Source organism: Prunus persica, chromosome G5 (assembly GCF_000346465.2).
Source record: "Prunus persica cultivar Lovell chromosome G5, Prunus_persica_NCBIv2, whole genome shotgun sequence".
NCBI classification, from domain to species: Eukaryota; Viridiplantae; Streptophyta; class Magnoliopsida; order Rosales; family Rosaceae; genus Prunus; species Prunus persica.
In genome coordinates, this window is record NC_034013.1 from 13784820 (window position 1) to 13806717 (window position 21898).

The 21898-nt window shown below is 37.3% G+C and overlaps 4 protein-coding genes across 5 annotated transcripts; 3 read left to right on the forward strand and 1 right to left on the reverse strand.

Moving 5' to 3' along the window:
- LOC18776290 (protein ROOT INITIATION DEFECTIVE 3) lies at window positions 1753-5242 on the forward strand. The gene is made up of 8 exons (XM_020564092.1): window positions 1753-2187; window positions 2770-2883; window positions 2962-3095; window positions 3204-3348; window positions 3439-3641; window positions 3910-4031; window positions 4333-4544; window positions 4715-5242. Exons 1-8 carry the CDS (start codon window positions 1960-1962, stop codon window positions 4958-4960), a joined length of 1404 nt encoding a protein of 467 aa, XP_020419681.1. The 5' UTR covers window positions 1753-1959; the 3' UTR covers window positions 4961-5242.
- Window positions 5608-9942, forward strand: LOC18776898 (argininosuccinate synthase, chloroplastic). 2 transcript variants are annotated; one of them, XM_007209878.2, is made up of 10 exons: window positions 5608-5895; window positions 6164-6222; window positions 6369-6456; window positions 7440-7581; window positions 7808-7856; window positions 7977-8159; window positions 8466-8540; window positions 8652-8837; window positions 8989-9077; window positions 9170-9942. In XM_007209878.2, exons 1-10 carry the CDS (start codon window positions 5829-5831, stop codon window positions 9714-9716), a joined length of 1485 nt encoding a protein of 494 aa, XP_007209940.1. In that variant the 5' UTR covers window positions 5608-5828; the 3' UTR covers window positions 9717-9942. The 2 variants fall into 2 exon arrangements, with proteins under 2 accessions (XP_007209940.1, XP_020419680.1); XM_020564091.1 differs by lacking the exons at window positions 5608-5895; window positions 6164-6222; window positions 6369-6456 and adding an exon at window positions 6994-7074.
- LOC18776767 (beta-glucosidase 24) lies at window positions 10604-14243 on the forward strand. The gene is made up of 13 exons (XM_020564954.1): window positions 10604-10784; window positions 10872-10966; window positions 11044-11113; window positions 11213-11271; window positions 11397-11472; window positions 11695-11772; window positions 12303-12390; window positions 12488-12746; window positions 12864-12979; window positions 13122-13345; window positions 13445-13473; window positions 13598-13812; window positions 14014-14243. The coding sequence occupies exons 1-13, from the start codon at window positions 10709-10711 to the stop codon at window positions 14186-14188; spliced, it is 1560 nt and encodes a 519-aa protein (XP_020420543.1). The 5' UTR covers window positions 10604-10708; the 3' UTR covers window positions 14189-14243.
- On the reverse strand, window positions 14281-18441 carry LOC18777912 (probable inactive leucine-rich repeat receptor-like protein kinase At3g03770). Its single transcript, XM_020564953.1, has 9 exons — window positions 18121-18441; window positions 17830-17951; window positions 16329-17658; window positions 16075-16208; window positions 15699-15942; window positions 15099-15310; window positions 14999-15021; window positions 14781-14892; window positions 14281-14658 (listed from the first exon to the last, which is right to left on the reverse strand). The coding sequence occupies exons 3-9, from the start codon at window positions 17638-17640 to the stop codon at window positions 14428-14430; spliced, it is 2268 nt and encodes a 755-aa protein (XP_020420542.1). The 5' UTR covers window positions 17641-17658; window positions 17830-17951; window positions 18121-18441; the 3' UTR covers window positions 14281-14427.

The window sequence follows — 21898 nt, forward strand, 5'->3', positions numbered from 1 at the left end:
ACAACTATGATGCTATGAAGGTTCGAACTTGAGACCTCTAGTCTGCAAGTCAAGGCTCTATCTTTTGGGAAAGCACAAAGTTTTAATTATCAATATATGTTAGTTTATGACTTAATTAATTTTATGAGGTAACATTTACGCACGTTTTTCATAAGACGAATTTTGTGATTAATTTATTAGGTTCAAATCATGTCAAGGTTGTAACCGAAAAGAAAAAATAGCTCAAGGGTCCCCTCTTCTTCAAACATAGTAACAAATTTATCTTTAGAGGTTGTTACTCATGATGTAGTAAACATGTTATGAGATTTAGCCGTTTGTATGAATACCGTTGTTAGTTTATTTTGTTTTTATTAAAAAAAAATTAAAAAACCTCGACAAGAAATTTAAAATAATTTGTCTTTATTCGGGACTCGCTTACAAATGTGTCTCCACCTTTATTGGTGAGAAAGACTTTCATAAAATTGGAATAACACTATTTTGCTATTCCGACCAACAACGCCATAACACGCATGATAATACTTTCACATAACATAACATTATTGAACTAGATGACAAAAAAGTATCATCCTCTTTTGCAACAAAGTTTTTCTCCTCATTGGCCATGGCCAACGGATCATGTATATGCATAGGGGTGGCATTTTAAACCGAAAAACCGCAAAAACTAACCGATATTTTACCGCAATAAAATCGCAATCGCGGTAAACCGAACCGCAATCGCGGTATTAAGAACCGAACCGCATTTACGGTTGCGGTTGCGGTATTTGATTTTCAAAATTTGCGGTTACCGCAAACCGCAAAGTATAGCCGCACGGCTATACTCTATGAATAATTAAGTAAAATTGTAAACCCTTCTTTTCTCTTGAATTGGTGGAAAGGGAACCAAACAAGATATCCTATTCTTTCACAAGTTGCCAAGGATATATTTGCAATTTCAAGTTCTACGGTTGCTAGTGAAAATGCTTTTAGCCTAGGCAAGAGGATTGTGGATCCTTTTAGAAGCTCTTTGCATCCTAAAATGGTAGAGGCATTAGTGTGTACTAGTGATTGGCTTAGAGCGGACGAATTTTCCTTTTACAAGGAACCAACAGATGATGAGGTTGAATTCTACAAAGAAATGGAAGATATGACAACTTGTAAGTAATTAGTTTATTTATGCTAATGTTATTTATGCTTCTTCTTATAATAAAATGTACTAAACTATGTTGTTTTATTTGTAGATAGCATTGGTGCTCAAACAATACAAAGGGGTTCTTCAAATCCACTCACCACCAACACTTGAGTTTGTAACATTGGTGTATTGCATTTTTCCTTTTAGTTTGTAACTTTAATTAACTGTGAATTAGATTTTTCTTTTTGGTTGTAACTTTAATTCATTTTGCTTTTGGTTTGTAAATTTAAAGGATTTGGAATTGGAATGCTTGAGAAGTTTAACTTTAATTGGAATGTTTGGAATTGTAACTTTAATTTTCTTAGGTTGTGAATGCTTGAGAATTGGAATCGATTGTGAATTTATATATGCTTGAGAAATTGAGGTTGTGTATTTATTTATTTAGGTTGTAAATTTATATTTTTGTGAGTGCTTGAGAATTTGCGGTTTTAAACCGCAAAACGCGGTCGATTTGCGGTTTCAAAAATCACCAAACCGTAAATAGTCGGTCGGTTTGCGGTTTGAGTAAAAATTCGCGGTTACCGAACCGCAATCACCCCTATATATGCATGTAGACCACCTGCATAACATAGAATAGAACGAAATCCCCTCTTCACTCCCTAGGTGCTATAATGAGCAAGACAATCGAATGGTGCGAAATTCTTCAACTGCCTTTGTCTCTTTCACAGTTTTACGTGCCATGCGTCACTCAATCCATGCACGTTCACACAGCAGAAGTCCTTTACAGCTTATAATATACATCACTCTTCGCAATTTCAAGCACAGAGAAAAGCAGAGCAACAGAGAAAGAGATGGCTAAAAATGGTAGCGAGGCAGTGGTTGTGTGCAGCGACAAGAGCATGGGAATAGGGATAACTATATGGGGCATAGACACGGGGGATCGTCTTCTTCACATACCAACCTGTGCTTCTGCTCCTCATGGTCTTGTGTGCCTGAGAAACCAGTTCCTTGTAGCTTCTCAGATTCACAAACATGGCTCTGTTGGAGGAGGGGCCATTTCTATGTGGCCCTTGAACAAGGTAATTCTCACTGCTTAGACTCAGATTGTTTGGGGGTTTATATCAATTTTTGTGCTGGAACAATTGTAAATAAATCGGTTTAGGAATTTGATTCCCATCCCATGTTGGTTTGAAATTTGTAATTGATCTCTCATTTTTGTGTAAATTTTGGCCTTATGACCATATATGTGCAAATTTCTAAAACCCCAAATGGCAGATGTGTATTTAGTCTTCTGTTGTCTACTTTTCCTAATTGCCAGAATTCTATGCAATTTTCAATTCCTTCGTCCAAACAGATACTTGGTGTTTAAAACTGCAAGCTTGATACGATCTTAGTAACAAAATACCACCTTTACACCAGGAAATTTGGTTAGCCTCTGCAATTTGTCTATGGTCATTGAAGCATAGGTTTGAATCGTATTCTGTTGACTCACTCACCTCTGTGTTCACAGAACTCTGATGCTTTTGATTCAATTTTACATCCTGAAAAATGAGATAGGAAATAGTACCATGATATTTTTTTTTTTTTGTGAGTTAATACTCATGATGCTCCCAATGGCCTCGCTCACCAAATATGGTTTGTTGTATGCAACATTTTCCCAGCCTCAGCAGCCTATTCGGAGCTACCCACTAGAGGCCATTGGGCCACTTTCTTGCACAAAGGATGGTGTATATCTTGCAGGTGGTGCCCTATCTGGAAACGTTTACCTTTGGGAGGTTTGTAATCACTGTCATCAATTCCTCTGTTCAGAAACATTCCAATAAAGACCTTAATGGCTTTCAGGTTATCTGTAGGTTGCCAATGGAAAATTGCTCAAAACTTGGCGTGGACATCATAGATCTTTGAACTGTATGCTGTTTTCTGATGACGGCTCTCTTCTCGTTTCTGCTTCAGATGATGGGATGATATGTGTGTGGTCTATGGTCGGGTAATAACTGAACTTGGATTTTGGCCTTGTCACTTTTTAGACGCTAGAAAAAAATTTCAGATAATAAGAATTCACAGTGATGCTAATTTCTGATCATTTTGATGGAAGTTTGCTGGACATGGAAGATTCTCAAAGCTTTCCCTCGTTATTACATTATTCAATGGAGCATAAATCCTCTATAACTGGCCTGTTAACTACATCAGGCAGCTCAAATGTAGTCTTAATATCAAGCTCACTTGATGGCTCATGCAAGGTTATCAAACTCATATTTATTCATGCTCCTAACAGTTGTATCTTTTGACTGATATATCTTATTACTGAAAGAAAATTATTCTGTGGTTAGGTATGGGATTTAGTCTTGGGAAAGCTTATGCAAACTCAAGTTTATCTGCTAGCAATAACTGCAGTTGTTCTTCACCCAACAGAGCAGCTCTTTTTTTCTGGAAGTATAGATGGAAGAATTTTTGTGAACAAACTTGAAATCGGACTGGTCGAAAATTCTTTGGCTGCTGCTGAAGATCAAAAATCTGTGATAAAAGGACACAAGTAATGTATGGTGTTTCAAGATTTTTTAGATCACTGGAGATAAAACTGTCCTTTTTCTCAACAGAAATAGTTATAAGATCTCAAGAATGTCTTTTTTATTACATGGCTGAGCTTTATGGGTTTGTATTGGAGATAAACATGCACATGCTCTTCAGACTCTTCACACAAGCAGAGTGCATTTTCTGTCAAATCTTCAAATATGAGTTATTGATTTTTGTCCTTCTTTACATTCTATAGTCTGCTGATGAAAGACCCATAATCCCTGCAGGGGAGCTGTCACTGCATTAACCTTCAGTCAAGCAGGTCTGGTATCTGCATCTGAGGACTGCACCATCTGCATCTGGGATATCACCAATTGGGCAATCATCCGAAGATTCGACCATAAAAAAGGTAATCGTAGCCTATAGCCTTATTCTGTTCCCTTTTCTTGGAGAGGTTTGAGTGAGCTAAATTTTATTTCTCTTGGTATGTATCTAACTTTTATTTTGTTGAAGGCATTTTTTCCATGCTCCAATTGGTTGCTCAAAAGTGGCATACAGTAGAAAAAACTATAAGGGCTTTTGTAATTATTGATTGAGAGGCATGCCTATAATTGCAAAAACGTATTATGTGCAATTGCTTTCTAATACAGATTATACTAGACTGAGTTTTATTTTATATGATCAAGATTGTTGCTCTCTTCTATTACCAGGGGCTGTAACTAATCTGGCAGTGATTCCACGGTCCTCATTGCTTTCTGTGTCAAACCATCGGAGAGTTTCCAATGCATTTGGTGTTTCTTCGCTCGACAAGTATCCACAGCCTCCCAACTCATCCAAGGAGAAAATGCCTCTTCTTTCATCATGCCACTTCCTCAAAGGAAACCAAACCACTCATTCTGAACAACAAATATGTGACACAGAGGTCTCTCTCTTTCTCTCTCATACATATATGCACGTAACGTTAGGACACATGCGCACACACACACACACAGAGGAAAAGGGTATATGACTCAGCTAGTAATGTTGTGCTATATGCCTAAGCACCAATTAATCAAGAGACATCTTAATTATTTGTCATACAAATTTGGGCAGGAAGAATTCAGTCCTGCAGCAATGCAAATGAAGTTGGAAACCAGCCTAGAGCACCGGATGTGGGCAACAAGAATGGCAAAACATGTGATGGAGATGAACACGCATTTGCAGACACGTTTGTTAGACTTGATGCAGAGCGGATTGTTGCGGTCCACGTCTACTGAAATGGATTCACCTCCAACAAAAAAGAGAGAGACTCGCATGTTTGATGAGAGTCCCCCATTTCAGGGAGAGGAGCAACCATAATCCTCTCAACTCATCTTGTTCCCATCCCATGTCACATGTGTTTCCTCCTTTTGTCTATAGAAGTTAATGGTGCAATAGGAACGCACCAACTTTGCAAGTTTTTGCTTGGCTGCTCTCTTTTATCTTTGCAAGAATTGTGATTAACTTAAAAACTGTTTCTTTCTTCTTGTAACAATGTACTCGTTGTCCATCAAGAAATTTCTCTTTTGTCAACTTGAACATAGAAAATGTCAAATATGCCCTCTTGTTCTTATTAACAAGAAGTATATATTGAACATTTAAGGACAAAATAAGAAAATGTTAAGCCAACGGGGTCAATCTCCATGATACTTTGGTAGTGCTTGTGTATAAGAAATTTCTCTTCCCCTTAAGACTATTGCTTGTATTATTAAAAAAAGGACTAAATATAATAGGAAATAAATCTCAATTACAATAAGACTAAATATATGTATGTAACAAAATCCTAATTAAGTAAGAATTCGTCAACAAATATTTAATATGCCCTCATATTTTCGCCATTTATAAATCCGCACCAAAAGAAAAGGCAAAAAAAAAAAGAACGAAGCAAATGCGGGCACAAGTTGAATAAGTACATGGAGGACAGATTCCCTCCTCCAAACGCAGTCTGCCCCGTCGGCGAGATCACCCTTGGGTGGATGGGCATTTTGGTCAGAGTAGCAAAAATATTCTATTGGTTAATTTTCCTTTTTTGGTCGGAAAAGTATTGGTTAATTTGGCTATTTTAAAAACCAAAAACCTCATAAAAACTCAAAACCCTTGACACTCAGAGACGCATACATACATACAGACTCATAGCTCACATTCCTTCACAGACAAACACTCTGCTCTGGTCTCAGCCACTGCCACCATGGCCCAATTGAAGTCCATTTCCGCCTTCTCATCCTCCAACCTCGCTTTTCACGGTCCCAAAAGAGGTACATTCTTTCTTTTCATCAGAGATAGTACATATTCTCAAAAGCAAATTCACAGAATTCTAGAAGAAAATAGGTTCCATTTGTTCTTAGAGAAACCAGAATTCATTTCAGATTGATCATTAAGGATTTTGTAAAATTTGCGGAGAAATTAACAGTACCCAGACACTTAAATGCTTAATTTTTAATGGAAAAATAGTTGGATTGCAGTGTGATGGTGTATATATATTCTGATATCAACATGTATCACATCTTTTGTTTATTTGAGCAGAGTCATTTCCGTATCATGGCAAAGTTTGTTGTCCAGGGAAATTATCTTCATTTCAAGAGGTAGCTATAACTATATCCATAATGCCTTGTACATATCAATTTTCTCTCCCCGTATAACTGTTGTTGATTACTTGATTTTGGTTTCTTCCTGGGTTGTTTACCCTTTTTTTCAATTTATAAATTTTACAAATAACTGGTTTCTGCAGTTGGGGGCAAGAAAGGGTGTGCTACAGGGGAATGCATTTGCGGTTTCTAGTGGCAATGGGAGTGTAACTAGAGCTCATGACAAGCAAGGTGGGGTTGCCTAGTCAGTGGTTCTTTCACACGTTGGCCTTGGTTCTGATTTTGGATGTTACCGCTGTTGTTTTCTTTTATTTATGTTTAAATGTTTTGGCTATGGAATTTGATCTGAACCTATGCATGTTGTAATTGTCTGGTTTTTCTTGTGTTTTTTATACTGACACCCACACATGTGTATATTATATGTTTTGTGGCATCTCAGTTATTATAAGTGTACTTAATGAGTTCATTGTGGTGATCTGATATGGTGAGATGACATTAGTGAAACATTTGGACTATTGTGAAAAGTTTAGCAAATTAGAATTTTGTATACATGTTGTGCATATCCGTGAATGTGCACATCTAGACAGTAGAACTTCCAAATCAGGGGATGATATGTAGGATTCTTCTGTAAAGATGCTTGGGTATGTTAGGTGGCATTCTAGTTTAATGCCAGCATTTCAGCCCATGGGAAGAGCAAACAAAACATCAGGTCCTTGCCTCCCCTGATATTTATTTCTGAGCTGCTGAACTCACTTGAGCCCTCAATATAGAGAATTAGATAATAAGGTAGAAAAGGCCCTTCCGAGCTTGAAGTTTTCTTTTTATTTTACTGTTAAACCATGGCTACAGGTATGTTTGCTATGATTGTTTATTTTAAGCATGCAATAACTTTATAGACCTGTGTCCTCTAGAATTTATTTTGTGATGAGGTTTTGAAATCCCCTTTAATTAAGTCATACTGTATCTACAGATACTTCTTGCAATTTGACTGTCATTGGATACCTAGGAATATGTTTAGCCACAGAAAATTTAGAATTGTTGGATCACAACATATTCACATTCCAAGGAGTGAACGTTGCTGTTAGAGAGATAAAGGAGTTTAAATGAGATGCCATTATATGATATTTTATTTTCTAAATTCACCCATCCACTGATTCTGTAATATACTAATATTTGAGGTCTAAGATGCTAATGTTATCTTCATATCAATGCAGTTATTAGAGCAGTGCTGCCCAGTTATAGTGAGACAGAAGTATCTGGATCTACGAAGGAAAGAGGATTACGTGGCAAGTTGAATAAGGTTGTTCTGGCCTATAGTGGTGGCTTAGACACATCAGTCATTGTTCCGTGGCTAAGGTATTCCCCCTGTATTATCATACTGTCTGATTAAAGATTAGTGAAATCCCCTTATTGGATAGTTCTCTTCTGTGTGCAGCATACAGCCTGTTTTATGTATTCCAGGCACCATTTCTTTAGACTCAATGTTAATGCCTATTGATGAATATTGCATGTGTCGTTTCTTGTGTTTTCTAAGGTCACAGTTACTTTCTCGTTATGGTTTTGTACAATATTTTACTTGCAGGGAGAACTATGGTTGTGATGTTGTTTGCTTCACGGCCGATGTTGGTCAAGTAAGTTAGGAGTAGCAACATCTACTTCAAAGTCAAAATTTTCTTGTTTCTGCAATGTTCTTTAAGACCATGATAATTGGTTCTGACTTGCGTGTTTGCTACTTGTTTTAAAATTATCAGGGTTTAAAAGAATTGGAAGGTCTGGAAAAGAAGGCCAAGGCCAGTGGGGCTTCTCAGTTAGTAGTTAAGGATCTAAAGGAGGAGTTTGTAAAAGACTATATATTCCCTTGCTTGCGAGCTGGTGCAATCTATGAGAGGAAATACTTGCTGGGGACTTCAATGGCCCGCCCTGTTATTGCTAAGGTGATCTCTCAATTTGATGCTTGGAATGTTGTTTTAGTTATAAATTCATTACTTTTATGGATTGATATTTACACAGCCAAGACAAATGTAAAGAATAGGTTCTTGAAAAATGCATATGCTCTTCCAAGGTCTGTTCTGTCTGGTTTGATTCTGGTAGATAGAGCTGAGTATAGCTCCTTAATTACTTAGTTTTAGAACTTTTATCATATATTTTTTCGTGTCCACATCATGATATATCTGTTACTTTTCTCATTGAAAAAAAAATATCACAATGATTACTTCATACAATGACATTCATGAAAACAGGCCATGGTTGATGTTGCCAAAGAAGTTGGAGCTGATGCCGTAGCTCATGGATGCACAGGGAAAGGAAATGATCAGGCATGCCTTGCAACTCAGCGTTTAATATTACAACAACTCATGTATTTCGTTTTTTCTTTGGTCATACCAACTCATGTATTTCTTCTGACACAACCTATCTTGTCTGCTTAGGTTCGCTTTGAGCTGACGTTTTTCGCTCTCAATCCCAAACTAAATGTTGTGGCTCCTTGGAGGGAGTGGGATATTACAGGTAGAGAAGATGCTATTGAATATGCTAAGAAGCATAATGTGCCTGTCCCGGTGACAAAGAAATCCATATACAGCAGAGATGGCAATTTGTGGCACCTTAGTCATGAGGTACAATTTTTTAATCTCTTCTATTAGCCTTTTCTTTTGTCTGGATAACTACTATCTTTTCATATCAAATCTTTTTGGTTCGTCTCTAGCTTGCTGTTTGAGTTCTATAATTCTCTCTCATTTGTGTATGTATTTATGGAATTGATCAAAGGGTGATATATTGGAAGACCCGGAAAATGAGCCTAAGAAGGATATGTTCATGTTAACAGTCGATCCAGAAGACGCACCAAATGAACCTGAGTAAGTCCCACTTTGAATCTATATATTTTAGCTCTTACTTTGTGTTCTGAGTGCATTTTCTTACGTATCTTGCCCATGCTCATTTCCTATAGGTATGTAGATATCGGGATCATTTCCGGGATTCCGGTCTCAGTCAATGGGAAGAATCTGTCACCGGCATCTCTACTTGATCATCTAAACCAGATTGGTGGAAGACACGGAATTGGCCGTGTGGACATGGTTGAAAACCGACTCGTTGGTATGAAGAGCCGTGGAGTGTATGAAACTCCCGGAGGCACCATCCTCTTCGCTGCTGCACGTGAGCTCGAGTCTCTAACACTGGACCGAGAAACAATGCAGGTTAAAGACTCGTTAGCACTCAAATACGCCGAGCTGGTGTATGCAGGCAGGTGGTTCGACCCGCTTCGCGAATCTATGGATTCATTCATGGAGGAAATCTCAAAAACAACCACAGGATCAGTGACTCTCAAGTTGTACAAGGGTTCGATTACTGTGACCAGCAGGAAGAGTCCGTACAGCCTGTACAGGCAAGACATCTCGTCATTTGAGAGTGGGGATGTATATGATCAAGCTGATGCAGCTGGGTTCATTAGGCTGTACGGCCTTCCCATTAGGGTGCGAGCAATGCTTGACTCTTGAGGGATGAGGCTAGGCTCTCAATGGGTGTCTTAGTTTTATTTGCGGCGTTGGAATTAGAACCAAGGAGTGAGCTTATATAAACGTTAGCCAGTGGTTTGAACAAAAATTAAGTTGTGGCTTCAACTTATAATTCCCTTCTTTAATAAACACAAGAACAAGTAGTTAGATTAAGGCACTCGCATATGTGCTACTTGTTTTATTTATATATTTATTTTTGTTCGATAGTTTATTTATTAATTCAAATAAATAAGGGAAATCTACTCTTGAAAAAAGAAAAATTTTAATTTGTCACAAAATATCCTCAACACCCAACATACACACTTGAATTATAGAATTTTTTTTTAATTTGTATCAACATAGAAATGATTAAATTTCTCTAGAAAACCTATTGATTATACCTTCTAATTTTTGTCAACGTTAGCCAAAAAAGCCTAGTCCTTCAAAGCCACACAGGCAGACCTCCTTCAAAGCTAGGCAGTTAAAGCCTGCCTAATCTCCCCCCACTAGAACAAATTGTGATCCACCGTCGTCTTGTGTGATGCAACACCATCGTTTAAGTGAGCGTTGTCTCTTGCAAGACGACATTTTTTTCACCGTCGTATGTTAACAATTCAGACAACGGTTCTAGTATAAAACTATCGTCCATGTGAGTTTAAATTGACCGAAACATGTTATTTTCATAGTCTCATTAACTTCATGACGGCGAATTCAGTTATTTTCTGTCATCTAGATGTACAAAATTCAACAACTCACTTCAAACCAAATCGATTTTTATTAAAACAATTCTATTATTGAATTTGTGATGAATTATACCTAACAAATTCTACCACATTTATTGTTCGTATTTGTCTTTTAGTTGATTTTAGTCACATAAATAACTCTCTTTGATTGCAACACACATGTCCACTATATATCAATGTCCAGACTGCTTTAGTTAGACCTTTTTATTAGAGATATTTAGTCATATACAAGGCAAAAAACGTTTGCGGATCATGGATTTCTCACCGCCATGGTCAAGGATATTACAAGGGATGTGTGCCGTTGTTTTGTTTGCTTGTTTAACACAAGGTTTGTAATTAATTATATTTCTTTTTAGTTAATATTTCGGGACTATATTTGAATCAAAGAAAGAAAAAAAAGACAATGATATTCCAGGTCCTGTAAATGCATCCAACCCTCAAGAATTGGAAGTCAAGTGGTCTGACTTCCCTGGTGATTTTGTGTTTGGAGTCTCTACTGCTGCTACACAGGTGCATAATAATTTATGCTATGTTATTTAACTTCATGTATACATATATGGGTGTATTTATAACTACGTTGGGTGCAGATTGAAGGATCAGCAAAAGAAGCAGGAAGAGGACCAAGTGTTTGGGACTACTATGTTGAGAAATTCCCAGGTTCCTAATCATATCTCAAATATAATGCAGAATTTCTTTTCTTTGGCAGAGTATCATGTTCATTCTCTTTTTATCTGTGCTATTTTCCTTTACATTCAGAAAGGATTGCAGATCACTCCAACATGTTTACGGCCCTCGATTCATACAAGCGATACAAGGTGCATTGCAAGAGGAGCCTGTGATAATTAAATTTCTCCCATCAAATTTCATTTGCTATTCCTTGCATAGATGTGAATTTTTAATTTTTGACATATATTTGGCCAATAAACAATTGTAATTGTAGGAAGATGTGAAGGCTGTGAAGAACCTTGGAGTTGGGTCTTACAGATTTTCCATCTCTTGGACCAGGATTCTTCCTAGTAAGCATCTTATCTAATTGTTGTTTTTCTTGTCAAAATGCTTCTGTGCTAACCGTCGTCGTGTTTGTGTCGTCATTTAGCTATTTTGTAGTAGTGTTTGTATGTTGCTTATCTTGAAATACTATAATTTGATGTCTAATTTATTTGTAGCTAGAAACTATAGCTTTGTTTTTGTGCTTTTTCACAAAGTCATATGCAAATTTGTTATTGGATGTGTTTCAGAGGGAACCTTGAGTGGTGGAGTAAACCAACAAGGTATTGATCACTACAACAACCTGATTGATGAACTAATCAAGAATGGTAAGAAGCTATGCTGTTATTATTATTATTTATTATCAATATCAATTCTAGCAGTCACAAAATGAGTGTTTATATAAGCCAATTGGACCTTGTTCCTATTGCACCACTTTATCCCACATCGGCCAAAGCAAAATAGAAACAACAGTTCATAAACCCAGCTACATGGCACATATATCGCCGAGCTATGTTGCGCTAGCTTGTGACTCAAGCGAGGGCATTGAAGTGGTAGAACTATGGGTCAACTCATCTGGCAGGGTTGGCAGTTGCAATCTGCTGACTCGCCCATTCCAAGTTGTGAGTTGGGTCATGTGGTCCATGCGAAGGCTTGGGCTGCGTGTCTCTTAGACCGGAGGGTACAGCGTGAGGCTGGTTTCACAGAGCAGCGAAAACCTCCCGCTCACGGCAGTGGAAGGATAACGGGTCGGTGCTCCACCAACCCAAATTGCCTGATGGGTTGAGACCAGTTGAACCACCACTTCTTTTTTCCTTTTTTTTTTAATGACATTTTGCATCCTATGTTTCTAATGCAGGCATCACACCATATGTCACTATATTGCACTTTGATGCACCACAAGCTTTGACAGACAAGTATGGAGGCCTCCTAAATCGCTCCTTTGTGTAAGCACACCCCTTCATAATTATACTATTTTTTCGTGTCTCGTAGTTTGCAAAAAAAAATATATTACTCATATCTTCCATATATCACAATTTACAGGAATGATTTCAAGGATTATAGTGAACTTTGCTTTAAATTTTTTGGAGATAGAGTAAAAAATTGGATTACAATCAATGAGCCATTAATTACTGCAAAATTTGGGTATGATCTTGGGGTTGATCCACCAGCAAGGTGTTCTGTTCAAACAGCATATCCATGTAGTGTTGGTGGTAATTCAGCCACTGAGCCTTACATTGTTGCCCATAACATTCTCCTTGCGCATGCCGGTGCTGTTAAGCTCTACAGAGAGAAGTTTCAGGTGAGAAAGGCACACTCTCAGTCCATGATTGAATTTGTTTAATGGAGTTTTGTCCTCTGCATGTCTCAAATTGATGGGATCATTTTTGTCTTGGCTAATATATACATTTTTTTATAGAGAAAACAAGGTGGACAAATTGGAATTAGTCTTGTGGGACAATATGTTGAGCCTTATTCAGATTCAGCAGAAGACAAAGCTGCAGCAAAAAGAATTTTGGATTTTGAACTTGGATGGTTAGTATATTCCACTTTGATCCTAAATTTACTTGCTTGGTACAGATTAGGGGCCCTAGGCGGCCGCCTTACCCGCCTATGCTCAGGGCCTCCCCTTGCATATTACATATTACTTAGACCAATAATGGTGTTTCTTATTTAGGTTTGTGGAACCATTAGTGTATGGAGCTTATCCAAGGAGTATGAGACAGTTGGTCAAGGGCAGGCTACCCACCTTCACCGAGAAAGAGACGATGATGGTCAAGCGGTCCTTCGATTTTATTGGTATCAACTATTATACCAGCAGATATGGCAGAAATGAGCCTGCAAGTTCAGGAAAACCAATTTCCTATAGCAACGATCAATTAGCTTCGTTGTGGACTAAAAGTAAACTTTATATTATCTCACCACAACTGCTTGTTGTGTGTTAATAATAGGTGGAAAGTTTCAAGCCTAACATGGTTTTCTTACTCGTGTTTGTTGCAGATGTGGATGGAATCCAAATTGGTCCTCTGGTAAGAAAAATTGGATAGTTCTGCAGTTTTGTAACAGAACTTGTTATGTTAATAAATTGGACGGTTCTTTCCAGCTTTATATATATATAAATGTAGCAAAACTTAGAACTCATTTACGGTGCAGGCTTCAGGAAGCAAGTTCCTCTACAGTTATCCACAAGGTCTGCAGAAACTTCTAGAGTTCATTAAGAAAGAGTACAGAGACCCTAAAATCTACATTACTGAAAATGGAATAACCGAAAAAAGGGACGATAAACTAGGGCTTGATGAAGCACTTAAGGATCCACATAGAATTCAATGCATTCTTCAGCATTTGTACCAGATCAAGATGGCAATCAAGTAAGTGACTAACTTATTTACTCTATTAAGTACTGATCAAGATCAACTTGTCAAGAGTTGAATGCGATGCATGTTTGCTTTTGAGAGTTTCTTACATGGAAGATTAACTCAAAAGCTTAAAGATCTTGGGCATCTCCATCCATTGTCAATTGGTTTTGAGTTGGATGCTCCATTTAATTGTCATTTCTGTTTTTGCTGCAGGAGCGGTGTGAATGTCCGAGGATATTTCCACTGGGCTCTATTTGATGACTTTGAATGGGGGAATGGCTATACCACAAGATTCGGGGTTTATTATATCGATTACAAAGACAATCTCAAGCGCATTCCTAAAGTGTCAGCTAAGTGGCTCCCTAAGTTCCTAAAGGGTCAGGCTTGATGTGTTCAAAATCTTAGACATAATAAAGCTCTAGATGGTTGATCATGCCTCCTTGATCCAACACAATTCATATTTAGAGGTAGTAGATGAGATACACATCCCAATTACAAATCTAGTAAAAACTACCAAATTGAGGCACATTCCTTTGTTTATTTAGCCTCAGAAGTACGCTATAAATTGAAAATTACAATACTGAAATGGCAATGATTTGGAGTAGCAACAAAATTACAATTTACAACTCAATATTGATGTGATGCAGAGTCAAATCTTCGGTCTCCATCCGCTGTGGCCTGGACTTGAACTGCATACTGTAAGTTCCAAAGGATGTCCTCAAAAGATGGACGGCTTGACTCTGGACAAATACATTTGTTTGTTATAGAGATCACGATCGATAAAGATTCTTGTGAGCAAGTAGCTAGAACAATTGGTTCAACTATTTTCTTCCGGCCGTCTAGGCTATTAAGAGATGCCTGTGAAAAAATTGCAGAATTATGATCAATCAATATCCATCTATGATCAGAAAGAGGGCATGATTGTTGATAGTAGCATATATTAATAAGATCTGCATTAGGCCAGAAATTAATTTACTTACCATATCATTTTGCATGAAAGCCTCTCTTCTATCAGACTTGGAAGGTCCAACAAGAGCCTCAAGTAATATATATCCAAAGCTATAAGCATCATCCTCTAAACTTGTCATTTGCCTGAACACAATAATTAGAGTCAACCTTGTGGTTAAAATTCAACAATCAAATAACTCACTACGGAAAACAGGCAGCAATACACAGCAAAATATGAAGTAAATCTTACCATGATGAAAGGCCATCGTTTGCCTACAAACCAAGAACACAAATCAGAACTACACAATTGAAGGGCCAACCAATCATTTCTTTATTATGACGAGACGCACCTTAGATTTATCAGTTTCTTCTGCAAGAATGGACAATCCATAGTCACTCAATTTTGCCATGCCATGCTCATTTAGCAAGATATTGTTCGTCTTCAATCGGTTGCAGAAGAAACCAGGAATAATTCCAGTATGTAAGAATTGCACAGCTTTGGCCACACTAATTAGAACTGCCAATCTCTCTGACCAGTCGAGAACCTTTCCAGGACTATTCCCTACACATGCATTGTTGTAATAAAGAAGTTGTTCTCCAAAAAGAATAATATGATGAAAGAAAGCTATCAGGTCAAATCAATTTTGAAGCAAACTGTTTATGAGCTTGACTTGAGTTTGAAAAGATTCCATTTTTTTGTCGAATCTAGTACCCATTCATGTACATAAAGTATTTTAACATGATGAAAAGATGATAATTTTGTATCTTTAACCATATTAATAATTGCAAGAATCAGCATGCCAAGTGCAGTCCCATGGGCTGCTTTAGTTGAGAATTGAAATATATGCAAGCAAATATCAAGAAGTAATTATATTGGAAAACACATGCAAAAAGAGGTGCACATTTCAAATGCACCAAGAAAATATTTCATATTTAGTTTCTAAATTTACCAGAGAGATGAGCACGGAAGTTCCCATTTGGCACATATTCAGATACAAGATAGACCTTGTTTGGACTGTATTCATCTCGTACACCTCCGTGGAGGCAGTGCCCTAAAAGGCATACCAAATGCGGGTGACGGAGCTTGGCAAGTAGATCCAGCCTGAGTTTAACATTTCGAATTGAGTACTTCTTTGACAATGGCAGGCACCTTATAGAAACTAGAGTCCCATTGTATAGTCTTCCTTTGTAAAGCTGAATGTCAAAGGAAAGAAGCTTATAATGCAGATTAAAGTTTTAATGGTTCGTTGGTTTAGTTAAGCTGGCATCACAATCATTATTTAAAGTGATTGAAAGGGCTCAACTTAGACAGAGATGAAACTATACCTTCCCATATGAACCTTCACCCAAAAAGACAGAGTTGTCAAAGTTGTTGGTAGCTTCCATCAACTCTTCTAAAGCAAATGTCCTGCACACTGGGAGACCTTGTATACCTACTTTTGCAGCTTGTGAAATATACCCTGAAGAACATAAAAGAACCAACTTGGCCAGCTTAAATGTTCATCCATTTTTTAAATGAGGATCTGTCTACAGAAAATGAGAAAAAAAGAAATCTACATTCTTGTTAGTGGTTGACCTACTTGCATTTGCTAGAATCTCAGAGGAGAGCCCTACTGCTGAGTTATCTTCCACTGATTTATGCAGTAAATGCTGCTCCGATATCCCCCGAGGGTAATATCTTCTGCAGAAAATGATAAAGCTTAAAACCAAAAGCACTGTAAGCACAACTAATCCTAGAATCACACCCACCAAGATCCCTACATCTTTTCCTCCATATTGTTTTTCCTTCGGGCTCACTTCCTTGCAATATGATAGTTCATGCTGATGCTGCATACCAATGGATAAGCAATTCCCACCAAACTTAACAATTCTCTTTTCTGATTCAGTTCTCAAACAAAAAGGCAACTCACCTGTCAAACTATTATTTGATATATCAATGTAATCAAGTTTGCTTCCACAGATTAGGTGGCCTGGAAGTGAACCACTCAACAAATTTGAAGCCAAGTTCAAGTAACTCATATTGGGCAAAGAGAATAGGGCAGCAAGAGGTGTGCCTCTGATTGCATTGTGTGACACATCAAGGTGTTGAAGCCCGCTTAGTGTGCAATATTTCTTAGGAATCTCACCAGAGAAGGAGTTGTTGCTGAGCAAAAGCATGATCAACCCTTTTGGCATTGAGGGTAGCTTAGAATTCAATTTGTTCCCACTCAAATCCAGCACATGTAAGCTGCTTGAGCTACTAAGATCTGGTAATGAACCCTTCAACTGGTTGTTCCTCAAGCTTAGAGTTGTAATATTGGAGAGTGAATCAAACCAATTGGGCATAGTTTCATTTAAAAAATTGTCATCAAATTTAAGAGTCTGAAGCTTCACCATTGCAGAAACCTTGGGTGGAATTGAGCCAAAGAGGTAGTTTGAACTCAAGTCCAGATATTGAAGGGAAGACAACCTATGAATTTTATCTGGAAGTTGACCCCAGATGCCCAAAGACACAAGACTGAGGACTTTCAAACTGTTTAGCCTTGCCAAAGTAGTCACAAAAGAATCCAAAGAGAAGGCCTCTGATAAAGTTTGGTTTGGAATTGAAAACCCATTAAAGTCACTAACTGTTGCTGGCTTATCACCCACAACTCTGAGCTCAGTGACAAGATTGTCCAAGCATGTCATGTGTACTTGTGAAAGTGAAGAAATAGAGCAAAAATCTATGGTGTGATCATTCCAAATTTCCAGTTGCCTTGGGTACTCTAAATGCTTCCTTAGCTGCAGAAGCACTTGGGTCTGAGATGACTGCAGTTGATGAGTACCCAGAAAAAAGAAACTACTAGCAAAACAGAATAGCAGAAATGATCTACAACACCCCATGAAAAATTCCCTTTTCTTAACAATGCCCATGAGGAAATTGTCTGAAATCTGCACCAAAATAAAAGAAGAATGCTTAATAAGGCTAAAAATTATTAGTCCAACAGAGTTGAAACAGGGGATGGCTCATTGAAGCTGAAACAGAAATACAGTTGTGGAGGTATAGAGAAGCTACAATAAATCAGGAAACAGAGGAAAAGACAAAAAAAGCAAGTACCGTACAAGCTAAAAGACAAAAGATTCCTCAAGCATTTGAGAAAGTTCCACGCAGCATATGAAGCACGGCAGAGACAGAGAAAAGGCAGAAGCTTTGAAGTCCCAAGATGATCACTCAACTTATTTCACTGCATTCAAGCAAAACAAGCAAAACCCACGAAGGAAAAACAAATATATATTTGAGCAGCATGTGAAATGAATGCAATAACCATTGAAATTTTTTTTTGAATTATACCAGAAACTTGCTTTGCTGCTAATAAAGGTTTTGTTGTATAAAGAAGTGAGAAAGTGGGGTACCTCAATTTATGGCATTAAAGTTTTCCCACATGGTGCTCTTTCTTGAAGATCAGGGCTCTCTGTCTGCAGCATTAATGGAGTAGGATTTACTTCTTATACTCTGCAAACCAGTCTTCTTGCCCTCTTTCAGCAGCAACTTGAAAACGTAGAAACATCTGTCCGTCACCTTGTTTTTGGCTCATGAAAAAGTTGAGTTCTTAAGTTATAAGTTTTATAGCTGCATGTGTAATTTTACCTAGCTTTCTGCTCTCTCTTTCTTTTTCAGTAGGTTGATGACACTACGCAGATGTTTGTGTTCCAACTGCTCTTTTCTTTTCTCTTTTTGTTCTTTTAATTGCATTATGACTAATCTTTGCAAGGGTAGATTGGTAAAAGGAATGCATATCCTTGGAACCTGTGGTTGCAACAACTTACCATATAACTTTACAGGCTGTGTAGCAAACGATATCAGCAGCAGTTCATTGAAAATACAAGGGCACAATAATACTAGACTAGTTGCCAGAAGTTTTCTTAGCTATATATTATGATTGGAAAATTATCATATGATGGGATTAGATATGAACAAAAAGCATTGTAAAATCACCTTTCATGTCAGTTGGTGTCTACTAAAGTTTAAAATTCTTTTGATATTTGTTGTACTTAATATGACTAGGTGCTTCTCTGACTAAGCAGTTATGGATCAAACAATTTGGGAAGAAATGGAATTATTCGGATTCCCGACTTTCCCACATTTGTTAACACATAAGGAATGAATAAATATGTGGGTCTCATAATAAAATCCATAATCACATGACTTCAAAATTAGGAATCATATCAACTAGCGGGGGTCGTTGATCCGATTCCCATTCATGTCCTCCCAAAAATAACCTTTCAATTTTAGAATTCTCATTCATGTGCTGATTTAATGGGAATGACTTCTTCCCATACTAATTCCGATTACTTCTCCCATTCCTAAATTCCATAATTCCTTACTTCACTCATTCTTAGTAAGTAAACATGTCATAATATCACAACATGGGATAAGATATTGACAAGTAGAAGCTCAAATTATGACATAGATTAGCATCTCTTGGCACCACAAAATAAGCCCAGCTTCAGATTCAGAGGAAATGGGACTAAAATGAAATGAACAACTTGCAAGATTGACTAAGTCAATACAACATGAACCACTACATGGCTTTGTTTGCATCTTTTAGAGAGCGAGCTAGCACTTCCAAGTAAATATATGTGGTATATATAAGCCTCAAAACAACATGTCAGGATTTGCTCTCCCACTGGTCGTAGACGGCTTTAAAGGTCTTTTTACCTAAAGCAGCTTTGTGTGATGAGCCTACATCATATTTCGAATACCACATGCTTGGTGGGTACCAATTCTATAACCATCAAACATATTCAGTCAATCAAAAGTTATTGGAAAATCTAGAGTAAACATAAACCTCCACATACCACTTAAATAGAAAAGACTCATATATATACCACTTAAACAGAAAAAGTACCCCTCTGCCCACTACCCGGTACACGCCAAGATGGAGTAGTCGCGCGTGCCCACGTGTGTTGATGAATTTTGACCTCTAATATATTGCGAGTTATATATGCATGCATCAATAGTTATGATTCACTCATGCATGCGTAGGTGATTGACCGTAACATAAAAGTTCACTATTTCTACAATAAGCATTCAGTAATTAGAGACGATGACAATATGCATCTTCAAACTTGGCAACATGAGAAGGCTCATCATAGCAAGACTGCCAAGACATTCTTTGCCCAACGTGATTGGTGCATGCAGGCGTATTTTCTGTTTCCCCTCTAGCCCAAGAAAATACAGCTGATAGATATCATTTTTTCATCATTATGCATTATTAATCAACAGTAGATTCATCGTTAAGTAAGATATATATGTGATTAAAAACTAAACTAAAAGTACAAAAAAGGAAAACCCCACATGAATTTATGCAAAGGAAAGTAATTAGGTAAAGTCTAGGCCATGTCATGAGGGCTCCCCATGAAACGACAATGAGTGGAAGAAGAACCGCATCTAGTACGACATCTTATTATTATGAGACCCCATGTGAAAAGAAAACCATATCTATCTACACAGAGCAGAGCCAGAGCACATCATCTGCTGCTGTCCCACCCTCCCATCCCATCTCATCTCATCCATAATAATATGAAGCCAACCCTGATCTCATCTCAGGTTGCTCAGACTCAGACTGGCCTGGCCAACACAGACAGGTAACAACACAGCGAAGCAAGCAGCATTTTAAAATGTTATAAATGATATGAATCTTACAGAGGTTTTTGGATGGGGATAAATAGTTGCATTGGCATGGCCATATTGGAGATGACAAAACTGACTATACATATGTATATCATTTTCATATTTTTATCTATCTATCTATCTATCTATCTTTCAAGATGGGGCCTACCAATCCATGGTTTCATACATCTTTAGCATCAAGGAAGATCTTTTAAGAAATGAGCATTTGATGGAATTATGATATGAGTTATTTACACTAATTAACACCCCTTGAGCTTTTCAATTTTTTCGTAAAATCCCTTTCTATTGATTTTTCATAAAATCCCTTTCTGTTGATTTTTCGTTCGAAGATTGATATTTTATATAAAAAATTTATCCAAATGACAAAGTTAGCCTTTGAGATTAGATTGCCATACATTCACTGAGGTTAAATATGTCATTAATTTAACTAAATTTTTTATGTATGAAATCATCAATTTTTAGACGAACAATCAATAAAAATGAGTTTTAAGAAATAATTTGAAACCTTAGGAGGTCTTCGTGTAATTTTTTTAAACCTCACAGGGTGTTAGTGATAAGAGTTATGATATTAAAGGATGACAATATGCCCTACTTTTTATCATCATAATAACTAAAATAAATAAATAACAATACGCCCAGAAGAACCCATTGCCGTCGGCCCCAAGCAATGCTTTGCCAAGAAACTGAGGCCCAACAATGAGACCAAACGGGTCACAGAGGGAGCTTTGGAAGCATGGACCTGTTGGGTTATGCTTTCTTTTACAAATTTTATTTGTGCGTGGACTCACACTGGCTTAGCTTCTAAATATTTATGAGTAAATTTAGGTTTTAGTCATAAAAAAACTTTCACTTTTGAAAAAAGTCAAAAAATTTTCAAAAAAGACAGAAAGACCCCTCAACTTTCAAACCAAAGACATGCAAATGTAAAGGATTCTTTAGAAAATCCAAAAATAAATAAGGACATTTTTGTCCATTTTAGCTTCTTTTAAAAATATTTCTCTCTCCTTTGTCTTTTCTAAAATGTCCCAAAAAAAAAAAAATTATGTATCATCTTCACAAAATGGTAGGATATCAACACTTTATCCCGCATAATCCCTCCAAAATGAAAAATCATTCACCTAGGTGACCTATACCGTCATTTCCTTCTTACCTTAGATTTAGTGACATATCTAATCCAATTATATTATAGGCACCAAACAATCCCTATATGCCTATCCAAAATACACAAACATAACTTACCAAAAAAAGAAAGAAAAATAAGGGGAATAAGGGGCTTATAACTAGGGTTGTGCAGTTAGACCGTAGATACTAGAAATTGCCGTTTTTCGATCGAAATTTTCGGTCGGCAAACTTTTGAATTTTCTAGTCAACAACTGGTTGCGGTGGGATGACAGAGCCAAAATGGTGCAAATGCGGTTGCAGGATACCAAAATTCGTTGACAACCGCAACCGAACCGATACAGAGGTCTTCTTCCTCTCCTCTCTCTCTCTCTCTCT

What these genes read in the sequence shown, in the direction of transcription:
- LOC18776898 (XM_007209878.2), top strand. Translation starts at nt 5,829, where the DNA reads ATGGCCCAATTGAAGTCCATTTCCGCCTTCTCATCCTCCAACCTCGCT. An exon ending in GTCATTGTTCCGTGGCTAAG is followed by an intron (nt 7,582 to 7,807) that starts GTATTCCCCCTG and finishes TTTTACTTGCAG; the next exon opens with GGAGAACTATGGTTGTGATG. An exon ending in CAGGGAAAGGAAATGATCAG is followed by an intron (nt 8,541 to 8,651) that starts GCATGCCTTGCA and finishes TTGTCTGCTTAG; the next exon opens with GTTCGCTTTGAGCTGACGTT.
- LOC18776290 (XM_020564092.1), top strand. Translation starts at nt 1,960, where the DNA reads ATGGCTAAAAATGGTAGCGAGGCAGTGGTTGTGTGCAGCGACAAGAGC. An exon ending in GAAACGTTTACCTTTGGGAG is followed by an intron (nt 2,884 to 2,961) that starts GTTTGTAATCAC and finishes GGTTATCTGTAG; the next exon opens with GTTGCCAATGGAAAATTGCT. An exon ending in CACTTGATGGCTCATGCAAG is followed by an intron (nt 3,349 to 3,438) that starts GTTATCAAACTC and finishes TTCTGTGGTTAG; the next exon opens with GTATGGGATTTAGTCTTGGG.
- LOC18777912 (XM_020564953.1), bottom strand. Translation starts at nt 17,640, where the DNA reads ATGGGCATTGTTAAGAAAAGGGAATTTTTCATGGGGTGTTGTAGATCA. An exon ending in AACGATGGCCTTTCATCATG is followed by an intron (nt 14,893 to 14,998) that starts GTAAGATTTACT and finishes TATTGTGTTCAG; the next exon opens with GCAAATGACAAGTTTAGAGG. An exon ending in CTTTCATGCAAAATGATATG is followed by an intron (nt 14,659 to 14,780) that starts GTAAGTAAATTA and finishes ATTTTTTCACAG; the next exon opens with GCATCTCTTAATAGCCTAGA.
- LOC18776767 (XM_020564954.1), top strand. Translation starts at nt 10,709, where the DNA reads ATGGATTTCTCACCGCCATGGTCAAGGATATTACAAGGGATGTGTGCC. An exon ending in TCTCTACTGCTGCTACACAG is followed by an intron (nt 10,967 to 11,043) that starts GTGCATAATAAT and finishes CGTTGGGTGCAG; the next exon opens with ATTGAAGGATCAGCAAAAGA. An exon ending in TTGGACCAGGATTCTTCCTA is followed by an intron (nt 11,473 to 11,694) that starts GTAAGCATCTTA and finishes GATGTGTTTCAG; the next exon opens with AGGGAACCTTGAGTGGTGGA.